This window comes from Odontomachus brunneus, unplaced genomic scaffold (assembly GCF_010583005.1).
Source record: "Odontomachus brunneus isolate Ranch 3 - 2012 unplaced genomic scaffold, Obru_v1 Obru_scaffold_012, whole genome shotgun sequence".
In the NCBI taxonomy this organism is placed as follows: Eukaryota; Metazoa; Arthropoda; class Insecta; order Hymenoptera; family Formicidae; genus Odontomachus; species Odontomachus brunneus.
Genome location: NW_022639462.1, coordinates 1,201,918 through 1,213,308, shown reverse-complemented (window position 1 = coordinate 1,213,308; position 11,391 = coordinate 1,201,918). Strand labels below are relative to the sequence as shown.

The following is an 11,391-nucleotide window of genomic DNA, read 5'->3' as shown; positions in this document are numbered from 1 at the left end:
GTGATACTTTCGTTCGGTCTGAGTAGCTCATAATAAACGACGCCGTGCATATCCCACCAAATGCAAAGCATTGCTTTGTGGCCATGAATATTTCTCTTTGGTGTGGATGTCGATGGTTGGCCAGGGTCTACCCATGATTTTCTTCGTTTAGGATTATCGAAGTATATCCATTTTTCATCGCCAGTCACTATGCGCCACAAAAAACTCTTCTTTTTCTGCCTGGCGAGCAGAGAAATAGAGATGTTTAAGCGATTCGCAATGGCATTTGCGGTTAATTCGTGTGGTACCCATTTTCCCTCCTTTTGAATTTTTCCCATTGCATGTAGACGTTTGGAAACAGCCATCGGAGTAACATTTAATGCTGCAGACAATTCTTGGAGCGTTTGAGTAGAGTTCTCGTCCAATAATGCCTGCAAATCGGTGTCTTCAAAGTTTTTCGGTTGGCCTGAGCGTTCTTTATCATTGACATCAAAATCAACACTCTTAAATCGCTGAAACCATACTTGGTATGTTCTTTCCGATGGAGCATAATTGCCATAAGCTTCGAAAAGCAATTTATGAGCTGCAGCTGCAGTTTTTTTCAAGCCAAAGTAATGAAGCAGCACATGTCGAAAAAACAACTTATCATGTTCCATATTTAATCAAAAGAAAAAATAGCACTGCTCGCTTAAATGAATCTCTTCGCACTAAATTTTATTGACAAATGTCTAACCTCTAACATGCAGCCAGTTTCAGATGTCAAAATAAATTACACCTACAACTAACGTCATCTAACTGTGAGCCGCAGGAACTAAGTTTACCACCTAATATATATGTATGTATGTATGTATATATAATTATAGCGAGGATACTTGATGTGCCTAAAAGGAACATAATTGCACAAGAGATTGTTGACGTTTTATTTATTGTAATAATTTATTAACTATGTGTATTATAATATCCATTACTTAAAGTTGCATTACGACCAATATGTTGTTATGTTTTTAAAATATATGACCATGCATTATATGAAGTAATAACTAAATTTGATATAAATTCTAATCTATACTTGTTATGACTGTCTCCATAGTAAGCCTGCTGATATGCAACCTCTCATGCTTTCACGTTGAAGTCTCGAGATATAGCAAACATATTTATACTTTGTCAATAAATGTACTTTGATACAATAGATATGTAATCTAAGGAAAGGAAATATAAATCAACCGTTTCTTTCGTGGCGATTTGATTATTCTAAAAAGTAAAAGTATGAGTAATAAATAATATTAAATATTAATATAAAATTAATGTAATTATTAATATGTTTGTAATATAATTATGTAAGTAATATTAAATACACTGTAAAAAATTTGTGAAAAATTACATCTATTATAATGGGTAATTTTGAGACCAACTATTATAGTTGTAAATACTTGTGAATATTATTATAGTTGTACACACTTTTATAATATGACAATTATCGCATAAAAATATATTTATATAGACGAAAGACACATTTTGATACGTGTGTAAATTTACAACTATAATAGTTGGTCTCATAATTACATGTAATTTTAATACAAATTGTATTACACATGTAATTTACAAATTTTTTAAAGTGTAATTCGTATCATTGATATAAATAATATTATTTATCGCTCGGTAAGCGAAAGGATCGAAAGAGAAACGAATGACAGCAGCCAATTATCTTGATCTATCGCGTGCTACTTTGTAGCTGATAGTCCTTGTTATTATAGTAATCACGCACACCCGCCACTTTTCGTACTAATGGCGCCGTTTGCGGCTTCTGCATTAATAGACGACACGGTTTCGTGTTTTCATATGCACGCATCGCACACTTGTCAGTGTAAATATTATTTACAGGACGACAGAACGATAAAGGCCGACGCGTCACAGCCACTCTTCCTTAATCATGTCGGCGGCTTTCTCCGCGATCATAATTGTCGGTGCATTCGTATTTCCGCGAACGATCGTCGGCATCACGGAAGCGTCCACGACGCGCAGGCCTTGAATACCGCGTACCTTGAGACGCGGGTCCACCACGGCCTCGGGATCGTTCTCCGGGCCCATTCTGCAGGTTCCCACGGGATGGTAGATGGTGCTGGTGTACTCCATCGCGACGCATCTCCAGTACTCGTCCGTATCGAACCGATAGTGTCGACAAGCCGGTAACGGCGCGTCGATGAGTCGCAGATCGTGTTCGCGAAAAGCTCTCGTCTCGAACAGTGCCTGGGCTATCCTTATACCCTCTACTATAACGTCCAGGTCGGGATACTCCGTGAAGCTTCTCGGATAAATCAGCGGTGGGCCCCAAAGCGGATCGCTGTCGTTGAGGAGAATGAATCCGCGACTCCTGGGTGTCAGCAGGATCGGTCTGATGTTGATAGCGTCGTAATAAGACAGCGGTTCCACCGCGGTCTCGGCAAAGTCCGCGGGTTGATGCAGGTAGTCCATCTGGTTGCTGGCGTCAAAGGCGAACTGTAAGTCGGGCAGGCCATGATGATGTACGTAGGAAGTTCGCGCGAACACGCCGCAAGTTAAGGGCCCGGTCGCGGCTAAGGGACCTTTGTGACTCTTCTTGAAGTAATAAACGTCCTTCATCTTCATTGCGTCGTCCTCGGCCGTGGCTGTGACGTTGCTGACCGCAATCACGAGACCATCCATGGTGACGTGGTCTTGAAGATTTCGGCCCACAGCAGAGTCCTGCAACACGTGTATCCCGTGTTTCGTCAGCTCCTCCGCGGGACCCACGCCCGACAACATCAAGATCTTCACCGAGTTGATCGTGCCGGCCGACAGGATCACTTCCTTCCGCGCAAGAGCGACCTTCACGTAGCCGGTGGCGCTCGACAGATATTCCACCCCGATCGCTCGCTTCGTCCTTGGATCAATTTGGATTTTGGTCACGTGAGCGCGCGTCTTGATCACCAAGTTTCGTCGCTTGTGCCTGATAGGCCTGATAAATGCACCGTTCGTACTTTGCCGCGTTCCGTGAATGGACGTCATCTGGTGACGTTGAACTCCTATCTGCTTCTCCGCGTTCGCGTCCACCAGATCGAATCCTAGCTCTTTCCATGCGTTTATCAGTATCTCAGTATTCGTATCTGTATAGGGAAACCTCTCGACGTTCTGATAGCCGCCTTGGCTGTGATAATGCGGATTCTCCTTTACGATCTGAATGTTTTAGACCTCTTAATTTGATCAGATTGATTACTCTTGTACTCTCTTAAGTCTCCTGGCCTCTCACGTTGTCTCTCTCTTTTTAATGACGTCAGAAGCGAGAAAATGCATTCTAAAAATTCTTACGAAATATATTGAAATAAAAATATATATCCATAAAGTAACACTTGCAATCGATTAAACAAATTTATAAGATATTCCGTGCACTCCCCTTTTACTCTAACAATCAATAATTTATTGTAAATTAAACTGAATAGAAATAGGCGAAGAAATAGATTAAGAAGATGAATTGTATTGTTGAAATGTTAATTTACGACAAATTATTGATTGTTAGAGCAAAAGGGGAGTGCACGGAATATCTTACAAATTTGTTTAATCGATTGCAAGTGTTACCTTATGGATATATATTTTCATTTTAACGTATTTCGTAAGAATTTTTAGCATGCATTTTCTCGTTTCTGACGTCATTAAAAAGAGATAGACAATATGAGGGGCAAGGAGCCTTAAAGTGCATCAGTAAAAGTGTTTCTGATTGAATCAGGAGCATTGAAAAAATGATTGAAAAGGGAGCATTTCACCAATAATCAGTGAATATTCAAAAACTGATTTAGTAGTAACAAAGATTATTATCTAATAATACGAACGTATACGAGTGTATACGAGCGTATTTGTGTTCTTTTGTTAAAGAAAAGAAAGTTAATTGAAGTCTCGTTACCTCCGGGTCCTCGTTATTCTCGGACTTGAGAAAGTATGGTAACACTTCTTTGAAACTCCATCCATAATTTCCACGCTCGGCCCACTCGTCATAATCCTTCGGGTTGCCTCGTATATATATCATAAAATTAATTGAACTTGATCCGCCCATTACCTACACGCGAAAAGCGATCCAGATGATAGAACTCGTTCTCGTAAATTATTTCCGAAAATACCTACCTTACCCCTAGCCCAAGGACATCCACCTCCTCTCCGGGATCGACACGAATGCTCTTCCGGCTGCGTACGATACATCCAATCGATGTTACTCGCTTGCAATATGGAAGCGAATGCCGGGACATCCGCTACTAATGGCTCCTCTATTCCGGCTTCTAACAGAAGCACCTGAAAAAAATGCGTAAGATTGAAACGACATTCGTTTCTTATTGAATTACCACGAAATTCGCGTGGAGGCAAGCACGCGCTTTACAAATTGGAAGTCGAGAATGTCCACGATTATTATCTGCCGTTTAACGACAGTCGGAGCACTATTTTCGCGTCATAAAAGCGCACTCTCATGAAGCTGTCTTACAAAGCTCGTTTTGTGCGACGCGAAGGCGTTACCCGCACTAAAAAGAAACGCAATCTTGTCCACGCATTCACTTTTCCGCGTCAGTGCTGCAATTATCTTAAGAATTCAATGCAATTTATTCTCTAAAAAATTATTAGACAAACGAAGTAAGCTTGTATTACGCACTCGCCATCCTTTGATTTCGCTCAACCTGTTTGCCAAAACGCAGCCAGCCGAGCCCGCTCCGACGATGATAAAGTCGTACTGCTCTGGCCAAAATCCAATGGGTTGCGGAAAGTTCATCACGCTATAATTAGGGTCGACTCCAATGGCTCTCTCAAAAAATTCCGGATCTCGAATGCCTGGATCGCCTATTCTCAGATTGTAAAACATCTCGCTCGGGGATGTCACGTGCCGATCTCTTGCATCAAATGAAGCACGAAAATCGGTAAATCTCAGTCTTGGCTCGTGAAATTTCACCGAGATGGAGTTCTTACGGGGCTGATTCCCCGTTTGGCTCTTCCAGGATGTAGGGACGTAAATGCGCGAGTTGTAGACGATTTTGAGAGGCGACTGCAGTGGCAAGAGCATCAAGGCATGTTCGTTCTGCAAATTCCACTTCAAGTCTTCCGGATTGTATCTGGCTGTTGGCGACATCGCGAATGCGTTCCAATTCGCGGAGGACGCGTAGTGGTAACTCTGAAAACTCTCTAATACGGGGTAGTTGTGATCCGTCGAATATCCAAAGAGCCGTGCTATAAAAGTCAAAAACAGATACGTCGAAGGTTGACACGTCGAGATCGTCGAGTGCGGCACGCAAAGTTCCGCTAAATTCGGTGGTACCCACGACATGGTGATTGGGTCGAATCCTCCGAATGACGAATTACTTTGTGTCTTGCTTGATCTCTGGTCGACCTCTGACCTTTCGCGTTTAGATAAAGCTGTGTTTAGCCGATCGTTGCCTCATCGTTTAAGGCGAAATATCGTGCGATTATGTAAAAGCGTGGTTAACATTGTATGAGAGCTATTCGACAACGAGTCCCCGCAAGCACAATAAGAAGCCTCTCTACTTTAGATGATCCGTCTCAGAAGTGAGGAAAAGATCGAAACCGAACGCGTCTATGCGCGCAACGTTGTCCCGAGTAGCACTCGCGCGCGAATGTCTTTAGCATGATCCGAACTCCGGTTTCGCGGTGATATCGCCCTGCTTGGCCAGGAACGAAAGTGTATCGGGGTGCTTTAGAGGCCACCTGAGCACTTCTCTCTCTACACTGTACTGAAGTTTCTTACGGAGTTTCTTGTCTCTGGTAATTTCGATGAAATATCCTTGAGATATTTGAGCGAATGTCTCTGTTGGATGAAAGTGCCTCGGCTCATCGCGTTGTAAGTGCAATGATCTTAAATTCTGCTTATTAGAAAAGAGGAAATGCCTGTTGGCAATTGCCAACGAGTAATTATATGCGAGTCAAAACTGATCGGATCCCAAGACTCGATGTATATAACATTTTTGTCCGAAATATAGGCAAATAATGCAGGATAACTTTCACCCGTTTTTATTTAGATATTTTGGTATCGTTCGGCTCGTCGAAGTGTTACAACTTATAAGTGCGCTATAAACATGCGACTTCACGACGGAACAAACGAAATAGGCTTTAGATTGTCGCTGTTCGTTGTTTACAACGCGATGGCCGTAAGGAAGGGCCGTGGAACTCATTCGTCGATTTATTAGAATTCACGGCAGGCGGTATTTCGCGATTTTCTAGGCGAAAACAATCGTTCGTGGCTACACGCTTCGCAGCGCAAATAGTTGTAAACTTGAGCCATCGCGTCTTGGTACATTTCCTCGTATTCGCTTTCTTCCACGTTTTTCTTTTCAGATCGAGGTTCCAATACTCATTGAAACTTACTGTACATCATCTATATGACCGACTGACTGAATTTTCAGCAGAAATTAATTTTTTTCGCAAATGGAAGAAAATTCCTCTTTTGAGACGAAGTGATTTACAGATGTTGGCATTTTTATAATCGTAATGCGAAATAGATTTTATTTCATGAAAAGCTGTCGTTGCTTTTTCTAACTTTGCCTATTCCAAGCGACAGACTGACAGATTTAACTCTATCATTAATTAGATCATAGGAATACATGAAAACAAGACAGATAAAAACACAGTTGTAATTATTTATTAGGAATGTGTATTAAAAACTTATAAACATGGTTTAACATTTGCTAGCGAGAGTACTAAGCAAGTTTTAAAACATTTTTATACTTGTACAACCATTATGATATTTAAGTTGACAAAATGTTATTATAAATCCATCTACTTGGAGAAGTATATGTGTTTGTATGTGACATATGTGATAAGATTTATGAAATCAATATAAAATATATATATATATATATATATATATATATATAATCAAATATACAAAACTCGCCAAAAGTTGGAATGATCTTGGGATATTCTTGAGAAGCGTTGTTAAGATCAAATAAATATCAATATGTAAGCTGATAGCTTTTTTTAAACTCTATTAATTTTGTTTCAAGCATTTTTTAAATAAATCAATATTTTTTTTGGATATTTTGCCGTTCCAAAACTTTTGGCTCTGTATATAAAAATTTATAATTATACATTATATTTTATAATATATTTTATATATATATAAATATATATATATATAAAATATGTATTATTAAACATATATATTATAAACTTATATAACATATAAACTTATATAACTTATATAACATATAAAATCACATATATATGATAAAATTTTGCTAAATATTCGATTTCCTTCTCCAAATAAGATTTTCCAATTTAGTTTATAATTTATAATACAACAAGATAAAGAAAGGTCTTAGTCTTAAAAATATTACATGCCATTCCAAACTCGTTTTATGCGTCTTCTTTGATTTAATGATCTCAATCTTATCCAAAATATACTTCATTCATGCTCACACTTTATTATTGTCCAAAAATGAATGTTTATGTGCTTGGATCCCAGTCTTCCTTGATAAGATCCGCGCCTTTCTCCGCTATCATCATCGTAGGCGCATTTGTATTACCGCTAGTGATTCTTGGCATGATAGATGCGTCGATGACCCTCAGTCTATGTATACCGTGAACTCTCAATCGAGGATCCACGACGGCCGTGGGATCGCTTCGAGGACCCATTTTGGCAGTACCAACAGGATGGAAAAACGTGAAGGACAAATGTCGCATATTACATGTCCAATAGTCATTGTAGTCCATTTTTTGGTTTTTACAATCTGGAATCTCCACATACTTCAAATTCATATTCAGTTTTGTGAACGTCTTGGTCTGCAGCAGTTTTCTGATGTAGTAATAACTTTCCCACATTGTTCTGATATCGTCCGGATGGGAGTAGTAGTTCGCGTGTATTTTGACAGGAACTGCCGGATTCTTGCTACGTAGCAGCAACTCACCCACGCTTTTCGGTTTTAGCACAGCCGGAATAGGCTGCAGTATGTCTTGATCGGTAACCTTGAGTATTAATTCTTTGACTATACGGTCGTCCACGTCGAACATATTCGTTATCGCCTTTATCTTCTGTATGTCTTTTCGTAAATAATGAACGTGAAGGAACTGGACGTCGGGATACTTGGAAGTCATGTTGGTTAAATTGAGGAAACCTACGACATCGAAGCCAGGCAAAGTTGAGAAAATACCTCGTTTATTTATCAGACACTGGTAAGCCTCGTCCAGGAAGTTTATAGGCGTAACGTCTATATTAGAGTCGTTCTTGTAGGTCAAGTACATGCCTTGCCAGCCAATATGGTCCTGAAGATTTTTACCGACGGACAAATCAACAACAGTCTTTATTCCCATTTTGGTAAGATGCTCTCTGGGTCCGATGCCGGAGAGCATCAATATTTGTGGGCTGGCGATACTACCAGCGGAGAGGATCACCTCTTTCGTCGCGTGCAAGCGGACCGACTTGCCGTTCTTCAGTGTTACTTGTACGCCATATGCATTACGTTCCCTTAAGAGCACAGCGTCAACTCGCGCATTCGTCATGAGGTAAAGATTTTCCCTGTTTCTGATAGGATGCAGGTATGCTTTCGCTGCACTCATCCTGCGGCCATCGTCCAAAGTTCCTTCAGCCAAACCGTATCCAATGTACTTGTCATTGACGAGAGGCTTCAGAGTAGGTATGTTTATGTCTCTGGTGGCATTCATGATCAACTGGTATATTTCAGTGTCGGAGTAGTTGTAATATCTGACATGCAACGGCCCGTCAGGACTACAGAATTTCTTTCTCCACGCGGGAGTGTTCGCGCTGCCGCAGTTCTGCATTTTCTTGAAGTACGGGAAAACGTCTTTATAGCTCCAGCCTACGTTACCCATCTGGGCCCACTCGTTGTAGTCTTGCTCGTTGCCAGTAACGAAAAGCATACCGTTCATTGAGGAGCTGCCGCCGAGAACCTTGCCCTTATTCCATCTGCACCTTTTCGTTTTGGAACCCAGGCAAGCCTTTTTCTCGGGCTCGACCTCGTAGTAATAATCCCCCGGGGATCTTAGCAACTGCATGTACAATCCGGGTATTTCGTTAGCAAATGTCGGGTAGTCGCCGGCTTCTATCAGCAGTACTTTCCAGTTTCGTTCAGTTAAACGATTGGCCAGCACGGATCCGGCGCTTCCCGCGCCCACGATAATAAAGTCAAAGTTGGGATTGTCTAGGATTTCTTTCGTGCGATCCGGTGGGTAATTGTCGTGGCTGCTCAAGTTGCACTGTGCGGCTAGAATCATGTTCACCAATTGTAGAAAAATGGACGTCGTATTGCCGCTCGCGGCAGCTGCACAACTAGCGTTCATGCAATTCTCCATGATTGCGTAACGTGAGTCAAGATTGAATTCTGTAAGGCATATCATATTTAAAATTAATACTTATTTTGCTTTATATATTATTAGAGATTAGCTTTATATATTATTTTGCTTTATATGTTATTAGAGATTAGCTTTATATATTTATATATTTAGTACAAATTTCTACTTTATGTATTATTAGGAAGTTTTATTATATGTTATATTATTATGTCGGAACACTTTCTGAACTAGTCGATTAATTTTGTACTTGTAAAAAGAAATTATAAGCAGAAGAAAAAATGATAGTGTCATACCGATAAAAATTAATGAATGTCCTCGTGGTCGAATCAGTTGATCCTCATTTAATCGGGGGATTTCAGAAAGTTAATTTGCGGTAATAACGTTCATCTTCGAATTGTGTTTTCACTTGATACTCTTCTCGCTTATGCCAGAATGTCCTATGCCGTCTTCTCGTTCGCCTTTAATATTGTTCTCTTGCGAACGTTTTTATAGCCAATCACTCTCTCCTTTGTTTGGCTTTGCACAAAAACTGGATTAAATCAAATAATAACGAAACGATATTTGTTTTCAAGAACTAGATTAAATATACATTTATATTTCAAGATATTGTGTGTTTACATATTACACGTTTAGACACGTTAGAACACAAAATTTGCTGACTTTATTTCTTATGTATGTTTCTATTTCTTGCCCGACAATTCCTTATTGTGACATTCTGAGTTAAAAACTAATTTGTTCGAAACCGCAAAGGCCTCTTTTCTAAATGAGATAACGAATACAAAGAACCTACAAAAGATTATTCAGAAACAAATAGAAAACATAATTAAAGTCTTAAATAAAAATAGTAAATTATGTCCTTTATGTAATATATTATTTTTCTATTTCGAAGATTGCATATTTTCTATTTCCAATTTTTCTCTTCCTTTCTTTCGAAGTCGTAATATCAGTACATAATTCCGTCGTCTTATCCAATTTGGACGTAAAACTTGATAAAAATATTCTCAAGACTTAAAATTAAAAAAAAATATAAAATAAATTTCAAAAACATAAACATTCATAAAATTGATGTTTTCATACTTTTATTTAGCGTCAACTTTGCTGATGCATATATTTTTTTTATTTCGCTGAAATTTTGCACGGAATTTTTTTTCGTTAATAGAAAGGTAAATGTATTTTATTTAAGATATTATCTTTGTCATGACATGAATTTATTTACTACACAATTATATTCATATAATTATAATATATGATTTTATTTAATACAAAATTATATTCATATAATTATAATTCATATAATTATAATACATAGTTCATGAAATATTATTATATAATCCGTCATCTAAAATAAAATTGTCCAATTAGATTCACCTAGATATTTACTAGAGATATCACTCGATTCAAAATAAGAGATTCAAGTTACATTGTTAGTACCGCAGTTATATTGGCAAGCACCATTTGCATTTAGAGCTCGTCTTTTTTTCCAGGATATGGCCAATCCTGCTTGATTAAATCTCCCTACTCTCCTACACTGAGAGAAAAATGTATGATATTTGGAACTATAATGACATAGTAAAAATATTATAGTTAGGAATATAATTTTTATAGTAAATGTTACCATAATATTTGTAATATTTACAATATGAGTATAGTATAACTGACCCGTGTAAAATTTTTACCAAGAATTATAATTATTTGAAATAAAAAATATGGTAAGGTGGCAAATATTGAATGGTAAGAGAAATTAACTATTTTATATAGTCAATACAATTGGAATATTTGGCAAATATAGGTACATGTAACTATATTCCCAAAAGGTGCTTTACCATATATATAGAGTAATAAGATGGTGACTATGAATCTGTGTTCATTCTACTATATCTTTATGTTTAGATGAACTATAAATATATGTTTGAGGCCAAAACGAACTATAAAATATAGTGCAAATATAGGTACATGTAACTATATTCCCAAAAGGTGCTTTACTATATATATAAAGTAATAAGATGGTGACTATGAATCTGTGTTCATTCTACTATATCTTTATGTTTAGATGAACTATAAATATATGTTTGAGGCCAAAACGAACTATAAAATATAGTG

At 38.2% G+C, this 11,391-nt stretch overlaps 3 protein-coding genes across 5 annotated transcripts in view; 1 reads left to right on the top strand and 2 right to left on the bottom strand.

Moving 5' to 3' along the window:
* The window catches only part of LOC116840845 (flotillin-2), a 126,494-nt gene that overhangs the window by 54,843 nt on the left and 60,260 nt on the right, over positions 1-11,391 (top strand). The gene's annotated exons all lie outside the window — the stretch shown is intronic.
* LOC116840847 (glucose dehydrogenase [FAD, quinone]-like) lies at positions 1,560-6,437 on the bottom strand. The gene is made up of 4 exons (XM_032808114.1): positions 4,602-6,437; positions 4,111-4,312; positions 3,893-4,045; positions 1,560-3,171 (listed from the first exon to the last, which is right to left on the bottom strand). Exons 1-4 carry the CDS (start codon positions 5,291-5,293, stop codon positions 1,888-1,890), a joined length of 2,331 nt encoding a protein of 776 aa, XP_032664005.1. The 5' UTR covers positions 5,294-6,437; the 3' UTR covers positions 1,560-1,887.
* The window catches only part of LOC116840842 (glucose dehydrogenase [FAD, quinone]-like), a 7,575-nt gene continuing 2,784 nt past the window's right edge, over positions 6,601-11,391 (bottom strand). Inside the window, exons 2-3 of one of the 3 annotated variants that reach the window (XM_032808104.1) lie at positions 9,585-10,819; positions 6,601-9,320 (exon numbers count right to left, since the gene is read on the bottom strand). In XM_032808104.1, the coding sequence (XP_032663995.1) occupies positions 7,429-9,291 (1,863 nt within the window). In that variant the 5' untranslated portion in view covers positions 9,292-9,320; positions 9,585-10,819 and the 3' untranslated portion in view covers positions 6,601-7,428. The remainder of the gene's footprint in view (positions 9,321-9,584; positions 10,820-11,391) is intronic. The other 2 variants (XM_032808103.1, XM_032808105.1) reach the window with 2 other exon arrangements.